Consider the following 20,095-nt stretch of genomic DNA (forward strand, 5'->3'; position numbering starts at 1 on the left):
GTGGAGTAGATGCTCAAGATGACAATTGTAGGGTCTGGTAAAATCTTCCACCAACAAGCATTTTTGGGGATCACCTATCGTACCTCCAGTTTCAGAACTTAAGCGTTCACTAGAGAAACAAGCAGAAAACGTTACAGGGCAGCGTCTCTTTCTGCAGTCTGGGGGAAAGACTGCTCACAGCATGCCAGGAAGGGACAGGGCGGGGGCCTTCCTGGAGGAGGAGAGGCGGACCCAGACCAGGCAGCGGCCCTGGAGCCCGGCTTCCCGGGCTGAGCGCTGAGGGGTCGCTGGGCCGTGCCTTGTGCCTTTCTCTCTGACACGTGACAGCTGGCCAGTGGCTGGAGACACTCCGGTGTGGACGAGTGTCAGAAGGCAGGCTCAATGGCGGTACCGGAAGACGACTGGATTTACAGGAAACCCTGAAAACTCAAGAAACCAACAGTGCACAGGAAAAGGGCTCCCAGCTGCTGGACTGTGTGCGAACTCAGGCACCTGGAGGCAGGGCCTCGGGGACTCATCTCTGTCACCCCAGGGACCCGTGTGGTCCTCGGGACCCAGTGGACACTCATCTCCCGGCTGTGAGCCAGTCACCCCCTCCTGTCCAGGCCTGGGTCCGCCAGAAGGGCCTGGAAACCTCATCCGGCCGCCGTGCCAGCTTGCACCTCTGGGCAAGGTGCATCTCTGTCTGGGTGGTGGGGTGACAGGTGTGCTCCTCAGCCAGGCCGGCCAGCAAGGCTTCCAGACCCCAGCCCTGAAGGCCACCTGGGGACACAGGCTCATCCGGGCTCCACCAGCAGCCGTCAGGACGACACAGAGCCAGGGTGCACCCCAGGTCTGAGCATTCAACAGGCCCTGCTGGGGGCCCCCGGCCCGGGGCTCCCCCCCCGCCCCGCCCCAGCAGCACCCCGCCGCCCCTGGAGACAAACAGTTCTTTGACAACGCACTGAGACGCAAACGCTGCTGATTCACTACCTGCCCCGGGGGACACGGTCATCTTGGCAACCGCCTTGCCCATCCCTGCCAGGGTCTGGCACCAGCTCTTCTTTCCACGTTTAAACAGAAACAAACAGAAATGATAAGATACTTCTGATGGAGAGAGGACTGGAATCGATACGTCTTGGAAAAAGTTTTTCCACAAATGACAAGAGAACTTAACAACACGGAACCCAGGCAGGCAGGGCAGGGAGCTCGCTGGACAGTGCTCGGCTCTGCCCGGACTGCCCCTCCCCGCCCTCCAACCCCCACGGCATTCCTGGTGCAGCACAGCCAAGGAAAGCTCCCATCCGGTGAGAGAAGAAAACAGGCGGTTTGCTCAGAAACGGGGAGTTTTACTCCTGGCTTTTTGCCAAGACTTTCTCCTGGGGCCCCCAGACTTGTCCCCAGGCTGGAACAGTGACAGTGGCAGACGGGCCGGGGACATGCGGGGAGCCGTTGCCATCAGGGAACCGCACGGCTGCTGCGGAAATGGGACAGGGACTCAGCCTGGCACTTTCTTTTCCAACACAATTGAGCTCTTATCACTGGCCACTTTGATATGGAAAAGATCAGCATCAAGATCAGAGTCATTTCCTCAAAAATCCCCCATGAGCTCTAACGGGAAGAGCACAGGGACGTGCCCACCCCCCAAACAGAGGCTGGCAGGGCTGAGCTAACATGCACCGGCCACCTGCTGTGGGGCGGGCCGTGGCTAACAAGGAGCATCGAGCCTCCCCCCAAGCCCGATGCCCATGCACAGAGCTCCGAGACAGATCCGAGAGGGGCTGAAACAACCGTTTGCAGGGAAATGGGAAAGCGGCAGCAATAGCAAGAATGGCTCCCGAAGTTCAGCGCACGGGCCTTGCATGCCGCGTGGATTTAGGAAAGGTAATGCTGAATACTGCTCCCTGGGGTCCACGAAGTGGCTTCTCACAGCCGTGGGTGACCTCTCGGAGGCTGTGGCTGCCAAGGAGCTGAGGGGATGAGGTCTCAGCCTCCCTGTAACCCACTTGGGCACCCCCAGCTCTCTGGTTGTGATGCTGAGCTGAGGAGGGAGCCCTTCCCTTATCTCAATGAGCGAGGAAGAGTAGGACCATGGGGATGCCTAATGTCCATCCTCTACGGCCTCTGGGGGACCTCTTCACTTCGCACATGATTCTCACAGCCACACTGGTTTGGGAAAAGGAAGGCCTAGAAGACTAGCAGCTGCTGGGTAGATGTGATGTGCTGGGCAGGTGCTCAGAACCGTGTTCAACCTTTACGACAGCTCTGTTAGGGTGGAATTTTCATTTCTGTATGACAGAATTTCATTTCTAAATAACATGTCCTAGTCATACAAATTGCCAATGAATGAATGGTAGAGCTAGAATTCAAACGTAGGTCTTTTTGCTCCAAACCACACCCCCCTTCCTGCCACCTGTCCGGGCAATTCCGAGTCTCGTTCTTTCTCCCCTGAGCCTCCGCTGGGCTGTTCTGTCTCTGTCTAGGGTGGCAAGGTGAACTCCACTGTATCTGTGCCATGAGCACTCTCCACCCTGGAAGTCCTGAGTCAGGGACACTGTCTCTCTGCCCATATACCCTCTTGTTCCCCCTTTGCCTCCCTATCCCCCATTAAACCATCTAGATCTGAGTCCAGTGGAGTTCTGGTAAACTGGCTCTCTGAAAGAAAAGGCCCTGACGTGTAGTGCTTGCCAATTTCCATGGTATAAATACTCCACCGTGGCTGGTTTCAAGCTCCCCATGATGTCACTGCTGGGAAAGAGGGGCAGAGCGGGCTCACCGCCTGCACCTGCTAATGGGCCGGAGCTCCAGGAGGCCAAGGCACAGCAGCGGGGGACCACGGAAGACGCAAGGGACACTGGTGCCGTACCACCCGCCCATCCTGTCGGCCAAAGCACACTGCTATCTTGATGGCTGGGGCTGGGGTGGGGGGGGGTGGTCAGCCCAAAAACTCTTCAGGGTTAAAGGAGGCAGACAGGGAGAAAAGAGATATGTTTTCTTCTGTGATCGAGCAGCTTGACTGGGGGAAAGCTGAAGGCATCATGGAACCCCCTCAGAATACTCCAACACCTGGGAAAATGGGGCTGGGGGCTTTGTCTTCTCCCATTTAGTCTCCAAAAAAACATTCAGCAACACAGCGCTTTGAGCCTGCTTTCTCTAAAGCCAATTTTCTTGTCAACTGGGCTGTGTCCCATGTCTTACTTGCTGGTGGGTGTGTGGGCGTCCGCACCGTTGTAGGGGTGGCTGGAGGGGGCTGCTGTCGGCAAGAAGGATGGGACTGTAGCCGGCTTTCTTTAATCATTCCAAAGGCAGAAGCAGATGTGTCACCTCTATGGAAGATGCCAGGCAGCAGGTAAAGAATTTAACAGCTTGTGGGAGTTCTAATTAGATTGCCAATTATAACTCGATTGACCTGCCTGGCTTTGAAAGGCCTGGAAAAATGCATGTTGTCCTTAGGAAGAAGCAGATTCTGCTTCTAGTTTGTTCTGGGAGATCCCTGTGGGGATTGCTTGCTTGCACTTTGGTTCTAGCCCCATGCCTCTGTCTGGACACTCGCTGCCCCGATGCAGAGGATGAGAGGAAATCTGCGGGGACTCGGATCCCTACAGGGGAGGGGCCGTTTTCTGCACTAGGCATGCTTTGCTCCTTTATTTATGAAAAAAGACTCAGCATCGTGTACCACAGGCTTCCCTGCAGGGGTGGGCCAGCAGTTTCTGCTTCCTTTGGAAGGACATCAGCCAGCACTGCAATTACGGATCTAATCAAGACTGACCTCTTGGGGCGCCTGGGTGGCTCAGTCGGTTAAGGGGCTGCCTTCGGCTCAGGTCATGATCTCAGGGTCCTGGGATCGAGCCCCACATGGGGAGCCCGCTTCTCTCTCTCCTCCCCCCTTGTGATCTCTCTCGTTATCTCTCTCTGTCTCTCAAGTAAATAAAATCTTAAAAAAAAAAAAAAAAAAAAGACTGACCCCTTGGCAAGGGCAGATCCCAGGCTCTGTGTGTGTGTGTGTCCAAGATTCCTTGCAGAAAAGGCCACTGTTGTTACCAGCCTAGGTCGCCACCCTCCCCTGGGGGCTCTGGCACCTGGCAGGGGAATCAGGGCCCCAACAGACATGACAGGGGAGGTTTCACGTTCCTCCGAGGGACCAAGGCATGCATTCACTGTCAGACACTATGACAGTCCTCTGGCTCACACAGGGATCACATCTGATTCTCCCATCATCATCCCTCTTCATGGAGGAAGACACTGAGGTCCAGAGGAGCCCAAGGCCCTCAGCTCCTCCATGTGGGAGCTGTGTCTATAATTCAAATCACTCCCGTCTCCCACACTTATCACAGTGATCTTGCTGACCGGGACCCTTCCTCTGCATGGCGGCTTCATGGACATCCCCTAAACCAACGCGGGATGCAGGGCTGCCCACAGCCCTGAGCCGAGAGCAGAGCGGGACCGTGGGAACAGGAGGGCTTGCGAATCTGGCAGGGTCAGGCCCAAATGCCAGCTATGGTTTGGATGAGCCGTGTGGATGGGAAAACTGTAAATGACCAGAATGTACATTTCCTCATTAGCCAAATTTCTCTCCTGCTCCTCAAATGTTGGTGCTCCTTGGGTTTCGCCCTTGGCCCTCTTTCTTTTTCCCTCTCTGATTCACAGCCCAGCTGGGAATGGGTCTCACGTCCTCTCATTGCTTCAGCTGTTCCCTCCAGGCCACCACGGCTTCCTAACCATGGCTCCCGCCCTGGAAATGCCTCCAGACCCAGCCAGCCACATGCCAGGCTTGCATTCCTCTTCCCAAAACTGCCCCTCCTCCCGAGTCTCCTTGAACTGGGGAGGTCTTAGCCATCCAGGGACCTGAACCAGGTGTCTGAGAAGATGACAAGAACCTTCCAATTCCCTCACCAAACCTTACTGAACCTGCCTTCTCAAAATCTCTTATCCTGGACTGTCAAGATGTTACTAGCTGAGTTTAGTCCTCCGTGCCTCAGCTTCTGCCTAACTTAGCCTCCATGGCTTTTAGAATGATCGCTCCAAAATGCAAACCTGACCACGTTACTTTGTTTTAACCTTTTTTTTTTTTTAAAGATTTTATTTATTTATTCATGAGAGACAGAGAGAGGCAGAGGTAGAAGCAGGCTCCCAAGGAGCAGGGAGCCCGATGCAGGACTCGATCCCAGGACACTGGGATCATGACCTGAGCCGAAGGCAGACGCTTAACTATCTGAGCCACCCAGGCGCCCTGTTTTAACCTGTCTTAATCCTGAAACATTTCAAGCATGTGGAAAATCAGAAAGGCTAATATAATGAACATCTATATACCTATCTCCTAAATTTAACAACTGTTAACTTTTTTCACACTTGTTTTGTCTATTTTGGGGGCAAGAATTGGTTTTTTAATTATAGGCATTGTGATACCTCATCCCTAAATACCAAGTCACCACCTTCCTCGAGCGCCAGGGTTTGAGACTTGGTGAGATTTGGTTTTTTGTCATCGGTACGTTTGTCATTCCTTCCTCCTAAGCAACCCCGCACTCCTCCCCGCTTGGCAACAGGAGGGGTGCCAAAGGCTACCCTGAAAACTTCCCTGTGCCCAAGTGGGCTCATAAATCAGTGCTGATGCTGGTGATCCAGGCAGACGGGGCAAGGGCAGCGGTGAGAAAGGGATGCTACCCAGTAGGGGTCACCTCGAGGCCAGGTTAAGAGGCAAGTGGGGAGACCAAGTCTGGACTCCAGTTGGGAGCAAAAGAGAGAGGATGCAAGCTCGGGGGATGCTGTGTGACCCTCAAGACAGACTGGAGCCCTCCAACCCCCTCCTCCCCCACAGCAACGAGTGGAGTTCTGGGCGCTCATCTCTTCTCCACCCCTACCCCAAAGCGAGAAGGCACTTCTCAGACAGAGAAAGTGGGCATGAGGCCTTTGGGAGTGACGGCGTCAGGATTCCTGGCGGGTCTGCCGCTCACTGCCCTGTGCTCTTGGCAAGTCCCTTCCCCTCTCTGGCCTCAGTTTCCCCATCTGTACAAGGCGGGTGCTTAGACCAGGGAATTTTGTTGGGTGTTCTAAATCCCACATGCCTTTGCTCTCTGGTGAGTGTCAGGTTCAAAGACTTCCCGGCCACTTTGGGCCCTCATCCCTGATACTGACGAAGAAAAGCTGGAGTACTTGCGAGAAACTTCTAGGGCATCCTCCCCCGGCCTGGGCAGCCAGCCCAGGGGGTCCCGAATGTCACTGCCTCGTGGTGACAGCCACACCCTCCTGTTGACTTCAGGAGCAGGCAGCATACGGAGGAGGGTGCCGAGGCAGGGCTAACATCCAGGGAGGCCCGACATAAGGCAGGGGAATTAGGGACGGCTATCTGGGAACACAGAACAACGCAGAGAAGTGAAGTCTTGGATCCGATCGCCTGACCCAAGCCAGGGCGCAAAAACTGTGGCCAGGCAGGAACGCAATGGAAGTGAAATGTCAAATCATACTGGAATAATGGGGCAGAGTTTCTAACAATAAGGGGTTTGGATAGAGAACGTCAGATCTCAAATAATCTTAGGTCATAATTACTAATGAGACACTGGGCTGCACGGCCTGCAATTAGTCATCTAAGACTCCAAAACAGAAAATAGAAATAAACACAGAATTAATTTTTTCCATAAGCTGCGGCAAAGGAAGGCCCAGTGACATGGCTCGTATTCAGAGTCTGCACCGGGCCTCTGTTGTTTCTGGGTCTGTGATTTCAGCCCTCGATGAAAGCACCGGTGGCCCGATGTCCTATCTCCCTGGCCAGCACGGAGAAAATGCTGCAGTGGGTAGGAGGGATCCAAAAACCAAGCGGAAAATGTCTGCAGAGAGTATCTCTGCACCCGCTAGTGGTGGGAGAGCTTGCGGGAGGGACTGGCCAGAACGAGGGCCATAAGCCACACAGGAGTCACGTGGATGCAGAAGCTCCACGTTGCCAGGGGACACTCCTTTCGCTGCAAGGACGACACACATACCCAACAAACAGAAAATGCTCTAAGCTAAAAATACGTATTTTCAAAAGAATGTGAGGACACAGCTTGAGTCATAAAAAAAAAAAAAACCTTTCAAGTATCTGGTTCTTCCCCCAAATCATTTCCAATCCCTCCCCCTCCTCCCCACATGGTTCTCGCCCCCCGACCTGGCTCTGGCGGGCTCACTGTTATTGCCACCATGGTCGTCCAACCCCAAACAGGTGCAGGCATGGTGTTAACCCAGTTAGAGCAACATGCCCCCCCCCCCCCCCCCCCCCCCCCCGCCCCGAGGAGCTCACCCTCAAAGCTGGACGTGAAAGCAAGGGACGTGTCTTGGTACTGTGGAAACAAGAGAAGCTACTTGAATCTGGGTTTGGGGGTACAAGCAGAGACTCCCTCAGCCTGGGACCAAGATCAGAAGGCACGCCCTGAACAAGACACCAGGCTCACAGTCTACAGAGGGAACCACATAAGAAGGGCTAAGGATGTGTCCTGGCTCACCATCAAGGGACGAGGGAGTGTCCTCGGGAAGAGGTGACCAGGGGGTGGCTTGCCAGAGACGCCACAATAAGAGAATTCATCTGAACAGAGGGAGTGGGATTTGGGCATCTGTTTTTCTCAAATAAAAAATGGTATTTAATGATATTTGTATGGCACACTGGGGCGAGAGGACCAGGTTGCTCTAGGCCAAGGGTGACAAGCTCCCCACTCTCCTTGGCACTCCCAAGGGCAGAGGCTGTCCCCTTCTTGGCTCATCTGGAACCATGGGACATTGCTGGGGACCTCTGGCCTAAAGGGAAAGTGAGAGTTGGAGAGTCCAGGGCCCAGGAAGGGGCTCTCTGTGTTGGAGGCAGGGCTATGGCCTGGATCTGCACAGCCCCAATCCCTCGGCACCTGCCATGTCACCCTGTCTGCCTCAGTGTCCCAGGCTGTGTGGGGATGGCCATTTCAGCCTCCCTGGCATCTGTCTCTGGGAACCTGGCATCTGGCTTAGAGGGTGAGCTCCTCTGGCGACGAGGAGGGGTGGGAGAGCAGGGGGTCTGCCCAGGAAAGGTACCATTCTTTATAAATTACCATTTCAGTTCCTAGTCTGAAACTGGGTCTCTCATGGGCATGGTTATCGTGGGTCAGCTTCTCAGAGGGGGATCCTCTCCGACTGAGCTGAGAGAGACAGAGAGCAGACTGCCAGGGAACACACATGGGCCCGGGAAGACCACTGTGGACTCCAGCACGGCTGCCTACACGCTGTTTCACGGCAGTCTCTGGTCTAAGGACAGTGACCCCCATAATCCCCAGATGGGGTACAGGGGCCAGCAAAGAAGAATGTGCTTGGGAGCAACAGGACGGAGCATCTGAACTTGAGTGAGGTGGCCACTGCTCCCACCCAGGGCCCCAGGGCTGCCCCCCTATTCAGCCGCCGGAGCAGGTGCTGGTCAGCCTGGGGACCCGGATGTGCCAGGCACACCTGACAGGAGCCCCACCTTCCGGCGCATCGCATCCCTTTTGAGATTTGGCCTGTAATACACTCAGATCCCGCTGCACTGGAAGGTTCCATTAATTAGCTGACTTGGTCTCCATGGCCTTGGCCTCATGTGAAATCATGTGCTGCAGCCTCCAGTCCCCCCTCAGTGTCATTTCCTATACTCATGGTGGGAAGGGAGTGTGCCAAGGCCAAGCCAACAAACACCCAGAGGCCTCTGCACAAACAAAGTTAACCTATTTAAAAATAGCATGTTCCAATGATATTTGCTCACAATCTATTCAAGGGAAAGCACCCAGTGCTTTGAGGTGCCTCGTTTTTTTGTTTTTTTAAAGATTTTATTTATTTATTCATGAGAGAGAGAGAGAGAGAGAGAGAGAGAGAGAGGCAGAGGCAGAGGCAGAGGGAGAAGCAGGCTCCCCGCAGAGCAGGGAGCCCGATGTGGGGCTCGATCCCAGGACCCTGGGATCATGACCTGAGCTGAAGGCAGACGCTTAACTGACTGAGCCACCCAGGGTCCCTGAGGGGCCTCGTTTGTAAAAGGGGAATAATGACATCTGTCAAGGTCAACTTGGCTCTTGAACTTGTTGTTCTCCCTCTCTCCCTGCCCCACCTCATCTACCCGCCACGCCTGGTCTAGACCGGCCACTGTGCCACCTCAGGCATGGAGCCTCCCCCAAGGAGCAGACGGATCCATGAAGAAGGAACTCTACGTTTGTTGTTGAAGCACCTGTTGAGGTGCTTCAAGGGAGGGAAGTCAAGGGGCTCAGAGCCCCCTTGCAGGGGTGGGTGGGTAGGGGTCAAGAAAGGCTTCTCAGAGGTGTGACACTTGAGCTGGGCTCCATGGCAGACTCTGCTGCCCAGGCCAGTCTACGGAGCCTGCCCAGCTCCCCCGTCCAGGTCCAGGGCCTGCTCCCACCGCCCCCCACCCCCGGCCCCAGCCCAGGGGTGGGCCCAGCTGCCGGCAGCCCTGGTCTGGCCCCCTGAGCCCAGCCAGAGATGCTTCCCGTCTCTGCCTGACAAGTCACATCCCCCTTCCTATTCCTTTCAACTCTAATAAGCTGGGCTACAGGCTCCAGAGAAACAGAAAGTAATACTTAAAGGCAAAAGCACATGGTTTTGGCCAACCACATGCCATGATATATTCTTATTTCGGCTCCTCCAGCTGCTGAAATTTGGTTCAGAAGGAAAGCCATGCCCATGGGAGGATCTTTTGGAAAGGAGATGCCCCCCCTCACTGTCAAGTAGATACAGAGAGGCTTCTACCATAGGTGTGACCCAAATTATAGAGAATGATAGTAATGTTCACAGCTAGTGTTTACAGAGTGCTTTGCAGCCTGTATTAACTCATTTTTAAAAAATTTTATTTATTTATTTGAGAGAGAGTGCACAGAGGAAGGGGGGGAAGCAGACTCTCTGATGAGCAGGGAGCCCGACTCGGGACCCTGAGATCATGACCTGAGCCGAAGGCAGATGCTTCACCGACTGGGCCACCCAGGCGCCCCTGTATTAACTCATTTAACCACACAGTAACACCACGGGGGGCACTATGGTTCTCCCTGCTTAACGGCTGATGGAATGGAAGGCTGACGGAATGGAAGTATGGATGGATTAAGGGACTTCCCTCAGGCTGTACTGTTCATACGTGACAAAGCTGGGATTTGAACCCAGGCCCAGGCTGGTTCCAGCGCCAGGCTCGTGACCCCTGTGCTGAGCTATCACTCAAGCTGTAGACGCTTCAGTGATTCCACAAATGTCCAATCTTAGTATCGCCCAGCCCAGCCGTGGTTCTGCTCCTAACTTGCAATGTAGCCTGCGACGGGTCACCGAGAGCAGGTTCTCCAGCAGTGAAAAAGAAATTGTCCACCTTAGCGCCTACTGTAAGAACAAACACAACTGGCAGATGAAGTTTTACATTTCTTTGTAGAGTTTATATTCATGCCAAATATTAATAGTTCTCTAAAGGGCCTTGAGCTACTAAGGGGCTCAAATGTAGTGCGCACCATTATAAGAAGGGAGAGAAAGTAGAATAAGGAACAGAGTCCTAATCGCCCAACAGAATGCACTACTTTTTCTTTTGCACTGTTAGTTTGAATCCCAGTTATAACGAGTAAAGATATTAGAGAAATTAAGTCTTGTACACTTAAGGGTTCTATCAACCAGCACACAGATGTGTAGGGAAGGGAAGACATCTAAACATTTCATTAAGTCTTTCTTCAAAAATTGTTCTTCTTAATTTTAAAAGCATTTTTTTTTAAACCCAGGAAGTAAATAAAATGCAATTCATAGATAAAAGAGCCTTCTCACTTGGCCATGGCAAGGTTTCGTTCCTGCCAATCATTCTAAGTGGAGGAAGAAAATGGATACTTCAGATGAAATGGATCCATTTCCAAAGATCAGCATTTGAAAGGGGCAGGGTGTCTTGATTCTGTTTCATCCACTTCATTGTCTTACCCAGAGTGACAGAAGGGATCAAGGGCCGCTCTTCAAGACGGGGTTTGTTAGGGGAAAACTGGAGCCATGCCCATGTGAAACCCTGCCCGGTGTGTCTGAGCCCTGGGCCGCCCTCAACCCCAGCGCCCCCTGGCCAGACCGACGGATGGATCAGACAGATACACAGACACAGGCTGCCCATCTCTAGGGTAACACTGCAAGTTCATCACCATCATGCTGCATCTCTCTTCCAACAGAGGCACACATCCGAAAACACGCTTCCAAGTAGTAAAATGCGAGACACAAACAAGGTCCCCCCAAAGCTCATGAAACAGACGGACACTTGAAAAGATGCGAGGGAGAACAACGCCCAGGTTCCATCATTTTGCAGTGCAAGCTGCCGGCAGCAAGCCAGAGCTCCCCTCTTTCCCTGGATTCAGACCCTCCCTGCCACCCAGCCAGCTCGTCATGCATCATGGGAGGAAGTCTTTTCCCACAGTCAGCAAGCCCGAAGACAGTTTAAAGGGAGCTCGGACGCCCGGCCCCGCTCTGAACTTCCGAAGAGCCTTCTTCCTGATCAGTGTCGTTAGCCAGCCTCGTTGTGACGAATACTTCTGGGTCAAACCTTAGAGCTGGTAGAACAACTTAAATGTAGTAACAGTCCACAAGACACGTCCCACCGCACGGCGCACTGGCTGTCCTCCTTCTAAACCCGCCATCCACGTGACATGCTTCTGCCACTTCTTCATCAAATGCACTTTTCCAACAGCTCCGCCATCCTGCCAGTCTTGCCCACTAATGTACACCCTGGAACAGAAGTCCAACGCCACTTCTAACGGCTTTCACGTCACTCCAGACTTCTGGAGTTTTAGAAAACTAAGACCGTGGAGAAAACCCTCAAAGACAGCCTGTGTATGAGACCACCTGAAGCCTCGTGACTGACCTTAGGGGGGCTTTTCATGTCTTAACGATCCTTCCACAGAAGACAGGCCTCAGCCCCACTCCTTGGGTGGAGTGCCGGGCCTACCCCATCGCCCCCGCCTCTCTTCTCAGCCATCTTCCCATTTCTTTGGGGAGCCCCACCAATGGTCTCTCACCACGACTGCGGCCGAGGGGGTGCAATTTCCCACCTTCCCTAGCCTTCTGGTTACCCTCCTCTGAATGACTGCTGGCTTCTGTCCCTTTCTAGGACTTGTCTTGGGAACGTCAACATTCAAGAGGCTGGCCCCTTAGTGCTTTTAGCCTATATTTTCTCCTCTCTGAGCAACAGCTCTGGAATATCAGTGCCTCTGTCGTACCAGACTTGCTCTAGGGGGAGGCTGGCCCCTCAGGGTGACACACCAGCTCTCCTCCTGCCCCCTGCGGGGGCGGGGTGGGCTCTGGCTCACCCCTGCCCTCCCCTGCTCCGCCTGGGCCCAGTCCCTCTCCAGCTCACAGCCCTCTTCAGCGCTCTGCCCCTTCTCTCTGGGAAGCCCTGGGCGGCCCCCACCACTTGCCTCTGTGCCACACCTTTTCTCACCCTGTCACATGGTCTGGAGGAAGGCCTAAGTTTCCCTGCTAATATGGTCTAGGATAAATTTATTTCTCCCTCTTCGCTTTATCAGCGCCTCTTAGACTGCCTTCTTGGCTCCCTGCCACACTCGTTCCTCTCCTGAAAGTTCTCCCTTTCTCACCCTCCAATCTCGTGCATTGCCCCCAAGAGCCCAGGCTGACATTATCAGATGTTAAGCAGATGTCCCTGTTTGCAAAGCCTGTCCCTGTCCTCCTGGTAATTCTGTCCTTGGCTGCCCTGAGTCTCTGTGCCTGTCCCTGGCCTGGGCTGCACTGCCCAAGGAGGCCGTTCCTCTGCCCCCCAGGGCACCGGCAGCCCCGTTCCCCTCCTCTCCCCTTACTCCAGATCACAGGACGCTCTGGGTTTCATTAATTCATGTGGGGTACTGGGAATGAAATATGGCATGCAAATGCATGTAAATGTATGCGCTTATGCAAAAATGATATGAAAATATGCCTTTAGATTCTCTGGAAGAAGTCTGATCACTCTCCGAATTCCTCCCCTTGTCAACAACATAACTTTGTAATTCCTTATCCCTTCAGCTCACTGGTCCTTTAATGTCTGCCCACACTCAGCTCTCTGCCTCCCTTGTCTGGTGCTAACTCATTATTAATATTAAACACATTATTTCTGCTCTCCCTTCTTTCTATATGTGAATTTAAACACACAGATGAAGGCTAAAGCTATTAGAAAAGTGTTCATTTTCACCGGGGTGTCATTTACATTTCTTTTGTCAAGTCTGACCTTCTATTAACCTTAATGAATACCAACGGCCTCCAGGTCATTATTACTTTTTTAGCAATATGAATGTGTTTGTGTTTCTGCTTAAGTGGTACCTCTCCTCCAAGCTGGGTCGGGCGATCTGGCGCACGCTGTCACTAACAACCCCTAGAAGTCAACAAGTCATTGTTCTTCACGGAATAAGCCGAGCTCCTGACCATATTCAGGTCTCTGCCATTGCCATTTGCTACCTGGGTTCCACCTACAGTGGACATGGCTTTCTTCCTCCAAAACAGCTCCCTCCCACTGTCCCTCCACCTCCTCACTTTCCTCCCCGAGCAGTATGGCTGGTGTGGACACACTTTCCGTTGTCTGGTTTTTTCTATGACCCATAGTCGGCCTGCAATGGGTTCCTTCCCCGGAAACTCCCTTGGTTGGTTTTCGGGAAGTCTCCAGTGCTCATGTTCTTCAAACTCCTTCTAACTTGGATCTTCTGAGCCTTGCCCTGGCCTGGCCAAGCCCCTCGCTTGCACCCTTCTCACCCTGAGGGCTGGGCGACTGTCACGGCTCTCAGCCGTTTCCACCCCCTCCACCACAGAAGTCTTGAGCCCCTGGCTCTTCCCTGGGCCTTGGTGGTAAAAGGCTTCTGATCTCTCTGCTGACCCCTGTCCCTCAACCTAAGGGCCTGCAAACCAGTCTGGTTTCCGTGAGGGCAGAGGCAGGACCTTTTGTGCCTTGATAAGAGATTTCAGTTCTGTGCTTTAATTTGTGTCTGGCCCTAATATTATCCCCATTCATACATCTGAGGACGCTGAGGCACCAAGAGGGTGACTTGCCTGTGGTCCCAAAGCCAGTAAGTGACAGAGCTGGGATTCAAATCTCACACCTTTTCTGGCCTGGAGCCTCATCCTTAGCTTCTAGAGTGTATTGCAAAGGCCACCTTCTTCCCTTCGTAGGCCCCAAGCCATAGACACACAGCTTTCCTGCACAGCCTGGGGATGGAGGCGGGAAAGAGAGGGCTGTGATGTGTCAGGGCTGGGGGACCTGGGGGCTCTGGCGGCCTCCCCTCCACAGACACCATGTGGGGGGCAGTCTGGGGACCACAGGCCAGGGAGCGTCATTTACAAGGTCACCACGAAGGGGCCATCCAAGCTGCCCTTTGGGGTCATCCCAATCACAGTCCCTGGGCAGTATTAGACTCCAAGGATCTAAACCCTTCGAAATTTGTAGGCCTCCTGGTCTCAACCTGCCTCTAGTCTGGACAGTTTCTGAATATATCAGGATGCACTGAGAAAAGTCTTAAGGGTTTATGAGGACTATCTTCTACTGGCAAGAATGCCTCTGAGCCACACAAGGCTCAGCCGTTGCCCCTGATCCGGCAGGCAAGGCGAGGCCCCACCTGGGCCCCGCTCACCAGCTCCCCTGGCCGGGGCTACTCCTTTTGAAAGGAGAGCATCTGCCATTGGTTGGGGAGCTCGGGTGTCTCAAAAAGTTCCAAAGGTGAAACAGAAAACTTCCCCAGTGCGATTTTCCTATTTGATCTTTTGTCTCATGTGTTCCTCTTGGGGATGAGCAAGAAATACTTGTCTGAATAATTCATAGGCCCCGGGGTAGAAACACGCTGCTTCTTTTCAATAAAAAGGCTGGGTACACGGTGTTGATTATACCTCTTCTGCGATGCTCTAGCAAAAGCACAGAGATCTGAAAAGCTCTTTACAAATCCCTCTTACAATAGAGAGACAAAAAATTAAAAGCCATGTAATATTTTTAATCAAATAGACTAATGTTTGGATAATATGTAAAATTATTTATAAAGCTGTACTGAGCTACAAAATGCTCAATAAAGGGAAGGTGAAAAAATCAAGTAGCTGTAAGTATGATAAGGTCTGGAAACCAGTAGTTAGTCACTTTTCAAAGTGCTGAGCCCCTCGTACATTCTGCCCTATTACTATGAGAAATGGCAAGAGAATGAAGGCTTTGGGATCCTTCCGAGAACATCTGACTTCTTAGGTACAAAACATTACCCTCCTGGCGCTGGATGAGACTCACAGCCCCTCGAGCTGCTTGTTTTCATTTTACAGAAAGGAAACTGAGTGCAGACAGCTTAGGGTCTTTTTCCCCAAGGTTCAAGGGCCAGTGACTGACGGCACAGGGTCTGTTCCCAGACTCCCTGTCCAGTGCTTGCTCTTCGAATCCCATACTAACCCCTGATTATGGACATCGGGCTCCCAAGGGCTGCGGACACGAAGGCCACCTCAGCTCACTCTAAGGCTCCCTCTTCCTGTGGTTCATTAAATCAGATACCCTATCCCTGAGTACGAAGCACAAATCCTGAACCTCAGCCTGGCACGCAGGGGCAGAGAGGCAGAAGGGCTTTTTAGCAGCAACTCAGACTTTGGTAACTTTTCAGTTTCGATTCAGACCCTCACAAGAAGGTAACAGGAGACCGCCGGCTTTGTGGGGCAGCTGTGCTCAATACATGTGCCAAACTCCGTCAGTGCAACGACGAGAACGCTGCAGGGCGATCAGGTCAGGTGACCCCCACCTGACCGAAGCCGAGGCGGAGGGAGAGCTGACTCCAGGCCAGGCAGGGAGGGGGGCAGCAGGGCAGCCCCAGGCTTCTGGCCTGGGCATCTGGGAGGGCGCAGGTGCATTTCTGGGGAGCCACCGCCCCCATACGCAGGGTGGAAACTAGGTGTCTTGTCTCCCCTAAGATGCCCCTACTAGCCGGCAGCCTCGGAGACAAGCTGGAGCCTCCCCGGGGTGTGGACACCCCCCGAGGTGGCTGCTACAAGCAAGGCCCAGGGGACCAGTGACTCCCACCGCCCCTTGCGCAGAACAGGACCACTGGGTACGGCGGCTAAGAGTGAGCACTGCCAGCTCCCACGGGCTCTATCTGCATAAACCACACGGGAATGGTGCTGCGGGCCCCATGCAACTCGACAGCCTGGCAGGCTAAGTGCATGGGCCTTCGGAGAGGAAGAGGGTTTAGGGGTCACGAGCTACCTGCTGCTTCCAAGGGGAGCCCCAATCCAGGAGTGGGGTCCCAGCCTGGCTCTGAGACTCACCAGTCGCTGCATGCTCTTCACGTGCGTGGGACTGATGGATAAGGCTTCTTCGTACCACCGCCGGGCTTCGTCGAGGTTTCCCCGGAGCTCAGCAACCTGGCCGCGCATGTAGAGGACGTTGTGGGACATCGGGAAGAGGTTGGCAGCTTCCTGAGTACAGGCTGTGGCTTCTGCAGGCTTCCCGATGCCGATGTAGACTTCAGCTGCGGGCAGAGAGCAGAAGGCAGGTGCTTCCCTGGGTCACTGCCCTTCACAGGCCCTGCGAGCGGCTGTGACTCTGGCTGGGGACATTTACAGCCCCCCCACGGGAGTCTGGCAGGGGCGCATCTGGAATACGCAGGGCCCAGAGCCAGCCAATCCCCCAGGCTGAGTGGACCCGCCCACTGTGACACAGGGACTCCAGTCGTTCCTGCTGTAGGGCCTCGGAGGGCACACATGTCACCATCCGCCAGAGGGGAGGTAGGCCTGCCTGGCCCTGTCCCCCTCTGAGGACATCCACGCTCAGGGCCCACCCTGGTATCCGGGGCACCTGCCCTCAGCCCTGACAACCGTGAAACCGTAAAGAAAGGGCTGGGATGGGCCCAAGGACAAGTAAGCCAGAGGCACACAGCCCTTCGAGGGCACCAGCCTGTTCTCCTGATGCCAGAAGGTGTACACACGGAGCAGTCCGCGGCTTCCATGTTTACCGGCAGGAGATAAAATGGTTGCTCCATCACATCCTGCCCTCCAACCAGGCAGAGTTACTGCGCCCCGGAGACTATGAACCGTGCAACACTGACACAGCCCTCTGAAAACCAAGCTGTCGCTTTCCAAAAAAGCAGGAAAGCGACATTTCCTCCATTCGCAGGCCTCCGCTCTCTCCCGTGGAGTCCTGAGTTGCGTGGCAGCCCCGGCCTCCCGAAGAGGAGGGATGCTCAGGTGTCACCGGCCTGGCGCTTGGGCCTGTGCTCCGAGCGCTGGGCCCGCGTCTTCAAGGACATCGGACCCCTCTCCTCTTTCCTTGGCCGGATCTGTCAAGACTACTGCCCGAGTCCTCCTCAGGTGGTTGCTGTGCTCTGGGCCCATCGACCCCTTCTCCGTCCCGCGCAGCCCCTGGCTTGTCGGTTCCTGCCTGGACCACCGGCCCTCCGCCTCTGGCTCCTACACCTCCAAGTTCCACCCAGAGTAATATTTTATGTATAATATAATGCAGGCCAAAATAGAAATGGTAGGACAACACAATACAAAAGAAATAGAAAAGTTTTACTATTTTCCTCGGGCAGCCCCTCACGAGCTGCCGTCTGGAGGCCACTTTGGAACTGCCTCCTCGGGCCCCTCACCTGCTGCCTGCACACGGGCTGTCCCACCCAGCCGCTGCAGGTCAGCCTCCTGAGGTAGACTCGTCCTCCCGCCTGCAGAAAAGCGCCCGTTCCTTAAGGCCCCCTGCTTCTGTTCACCCCTCACGCCCTTCAGCCTTCCGTCCAGTGGCCTCCTGGGGAGGCCTTCCCTGACCGTCCTACTTAAAGTGCTGTTCCCCACGTCCTCAGCACGACCCTGTCCCGTTCTCTGCTTCCTTGTCCTCCCTAATTCCGACCAACAGGTTCATCCCGTTTGTCTCCCGTGCTGGCCGCGGGCCCCCTCTAGGAGGCAAGCCGTAAGCCACACGAGCGTAGGGACCGTGTTTGTGCTGCTCGCTGCTGTGTTCCCAGGGATGAGAAGCGCGCCTGACCCAGTCAGAGCTCAGGAAACAGTTGCTGAATGAATGAATGAACGAACGAACAAATGAATGAACGAATGAATGAACGGTAACAGTAAAAACAGCAGTAGCTAACATTCATTCAACACGTGCTTTGCGCCAGGAAGGGCTCTCATGCCTCCCTTTACCTGCACGTGAGCCCATGGTACCCAGGTGCACGGGACCACTGCACAGACGAGGAAACAGGTACAGGGAGGCTGAAGAGCTTGTCTCAGGGCCAGCTGGAGGCAGGGCCTGGCTGGAGGCCTGTGGATAGTGGCTCCCCTGTCCCCAAATAACATCCAGCTCCCTCGGCCTGGAATTTGGAGCCCTCGGGGGTGACTGGCTCTCCTGCCCTCACAAGCCTGTGTCCCTCCTGCTCCCCGACACCCCAGGCTCTGCCCTGGGGAGCCAGTGCTGTTTCCACACAGGCTTTGGGTCTCCTGCCTCTTCCGGTGGTGCCAGGACGCCCCAGCCTCCCTCCAGGCCTGCTCCGCAGCCGCCGTCCCCGGCAGCCATCTCTGACCCACGCTTCCCCTCAGAGGGGAGCCCAGCCTCGGCACTCTCTGATGGCCGTGGCCCTACATGTGTTTTCCTGAGGGATCTGGGGTCCACGCCTGGACAGCAAGCTTTCTATCTCCCCGCCTCCAGCTTCGAGTCCTGAGGCTGTGGCAAGGGCAGGGTGTATCACATGGCTGTGGAGTGTTAATGCTGCTCATTTCTTCACCTCAACCCTCCTGGGTGGCCCCTCTCCCGAAGCACCCTCTCTTTCCTGGGGATCATGTTCCCCAACGACTGCCTCCTCAGGCTAGGAGAGAGCCCTGGAGAACTCGGGCCCCACGCCTACCGGCTGTTCTTCCAGCCCGTGGGTCCCCTCCTCGACAGGGGGATCCAGCCTCGCCCAGAGATGACGGGCTGGCCCAGGGACCCGTGGAGGGGAGCCCCCCAGGGCCCCCCGGACAGGGAAACGGGCCACTCAAATCCAGCCAAGCCCCGACGACAGCGATGCTGGCTCGTCGTGCCTCCTGTCCTGCAAGGTCCCGCCCCCCAGGTGTTTACTGGGCACCTGTGACACACGGGGACTCTGCAGGAACAGGGGCGACACGGATCTGTCCTGCGGTTTGGGCCCTGGCAGAAGCCTGCCCCTCCCGGGAGATGAGCACCCTCCTGACGCCACGGCGGGGCCGTCTGCTTCCGTCATGCTGCTCCCGGCCCGCTCTGGCCAGCCGGCCGCGCGCCCGCTGCGGTTTTGGGTTACCCGAGCGTGCCAGGGACTCGGGAGAGCTGTACAGAACGTTCCTCCCACTGGACACGTGGCTCCTGACTTGCTCCCGTTTTGAGGGTGGGTTTATGGATTTCCTCGGTCCCCAGGGCCTGCAGCCGACGGGGTGGGTGACCCCCTGGGCCTCTGCTGTCTAACTCACTATGGAAAAAGGACCAACTTGGGAGTGGGGACCGAATGCTCCTAGAATTTTTATAACAAGATCACGGGGGCGGGGGGGCTTAAGCACTGGCGTGGCAATGTGCCCGTCAGTCCTGCTCTAGGAGGGTCCTCCGTGGGACCACGCATCTCAGCGAGCACCAGCCACGAGTCTGATACTGCTGCTTCCTTCCTGAGGAATCGATCAGAAAAGACAGGCACTCCGCTGAGTCACGATCATGCAAGTGGGAGCGAGAATCCAGGCCTCCAAGGACTTGTTTTCAGTGGCGCAACTTCGAAGTTAAAGGAGGAGGCCCGGATCGCCGGTAAAGCCGTGCTCCTGATGCGGGGAGGGGGGCAGACAGGTGCGGGGCCTGGCTTCTCCTCCATGTGTCCGTCTGATGCTCAAACCTGGCACCATGTGATGTGGTGATTTTCAAACCACCTTCCCCAGTGGAGCCTCTACTTCCGCAGGCCTCTTAAGAGTGGCAGCTTGCCTCCCTCTTGGTTTGGTCCCCCGTCCCAGCCTCTGGGGCACCCCTGGGGACCCCCAGGGCTCTAGGGTACCCAATCTGTAAGCCAGTGTCCTGAGAACATGGAGGGTGGGGTGCCTGCACCTGAGCCGTGTGTGAGGCCTTGGGCAAGGCAGGGCCTGTTCACCTGTCCGCCGGGGCCCGATGTCGGCCCGCAGCTCCCCCGGGACAGTGGTGAGGATCGACCGAGGTGGTGCAAGCCGGGCCCAGAGGTAGGTGAAACTG

At 55.1% G+C, this 20,095-nt stretch overlaps 1 protein-coding gene across 5 annotated transcripts in view; it reads right to left on the reverse strand.

Annotated features, from left to right (window-relative positions):
- Positions 1 to 20,095, reverse strand: part of TTC7B (tetratricopeptide repeat domain 7B) — a 246,829-nt gene that overhangs the window by 14,149 nt on the left and 212,585 nt on the right. For 4 of the 5 annotated variants that reach the window (XM_032405782.1, XM_032405781.1, XM_032405780.1 and 1 more), the window contains one exon: positions 16,204 to 16,406. In XM_032405782.1, coding sequence (XP_032261673.1) covers positions 16,204 to 16,406 — 203 coding nt within the window. Of the gene's footprint in view, positions 1 to 9,925; positions 11,671 to 16,203; positions 16,407 to 20,095 lie in introns of those variants that run through there. The other variant, XM_032405783.1, reaches the window with a different exon arrangement.

The sequence above is a fragment of the Phoca vitulina genome, unplaced genomic scaffold (assembly GCF_004348235.1).
Source record: "Phoca vitulina isolate PV1807 unplaced genomic scaffold, GSC_HSeal_1.0 scaffold7, whole genome shotgun sequence".
In the NCBI taxonomy this organism is placed as follows: Eukaryota; Metazoa; Chordata; class Mammalia; order Carnivora; family Phocidae; genus Phoca; species Phoca vitulina.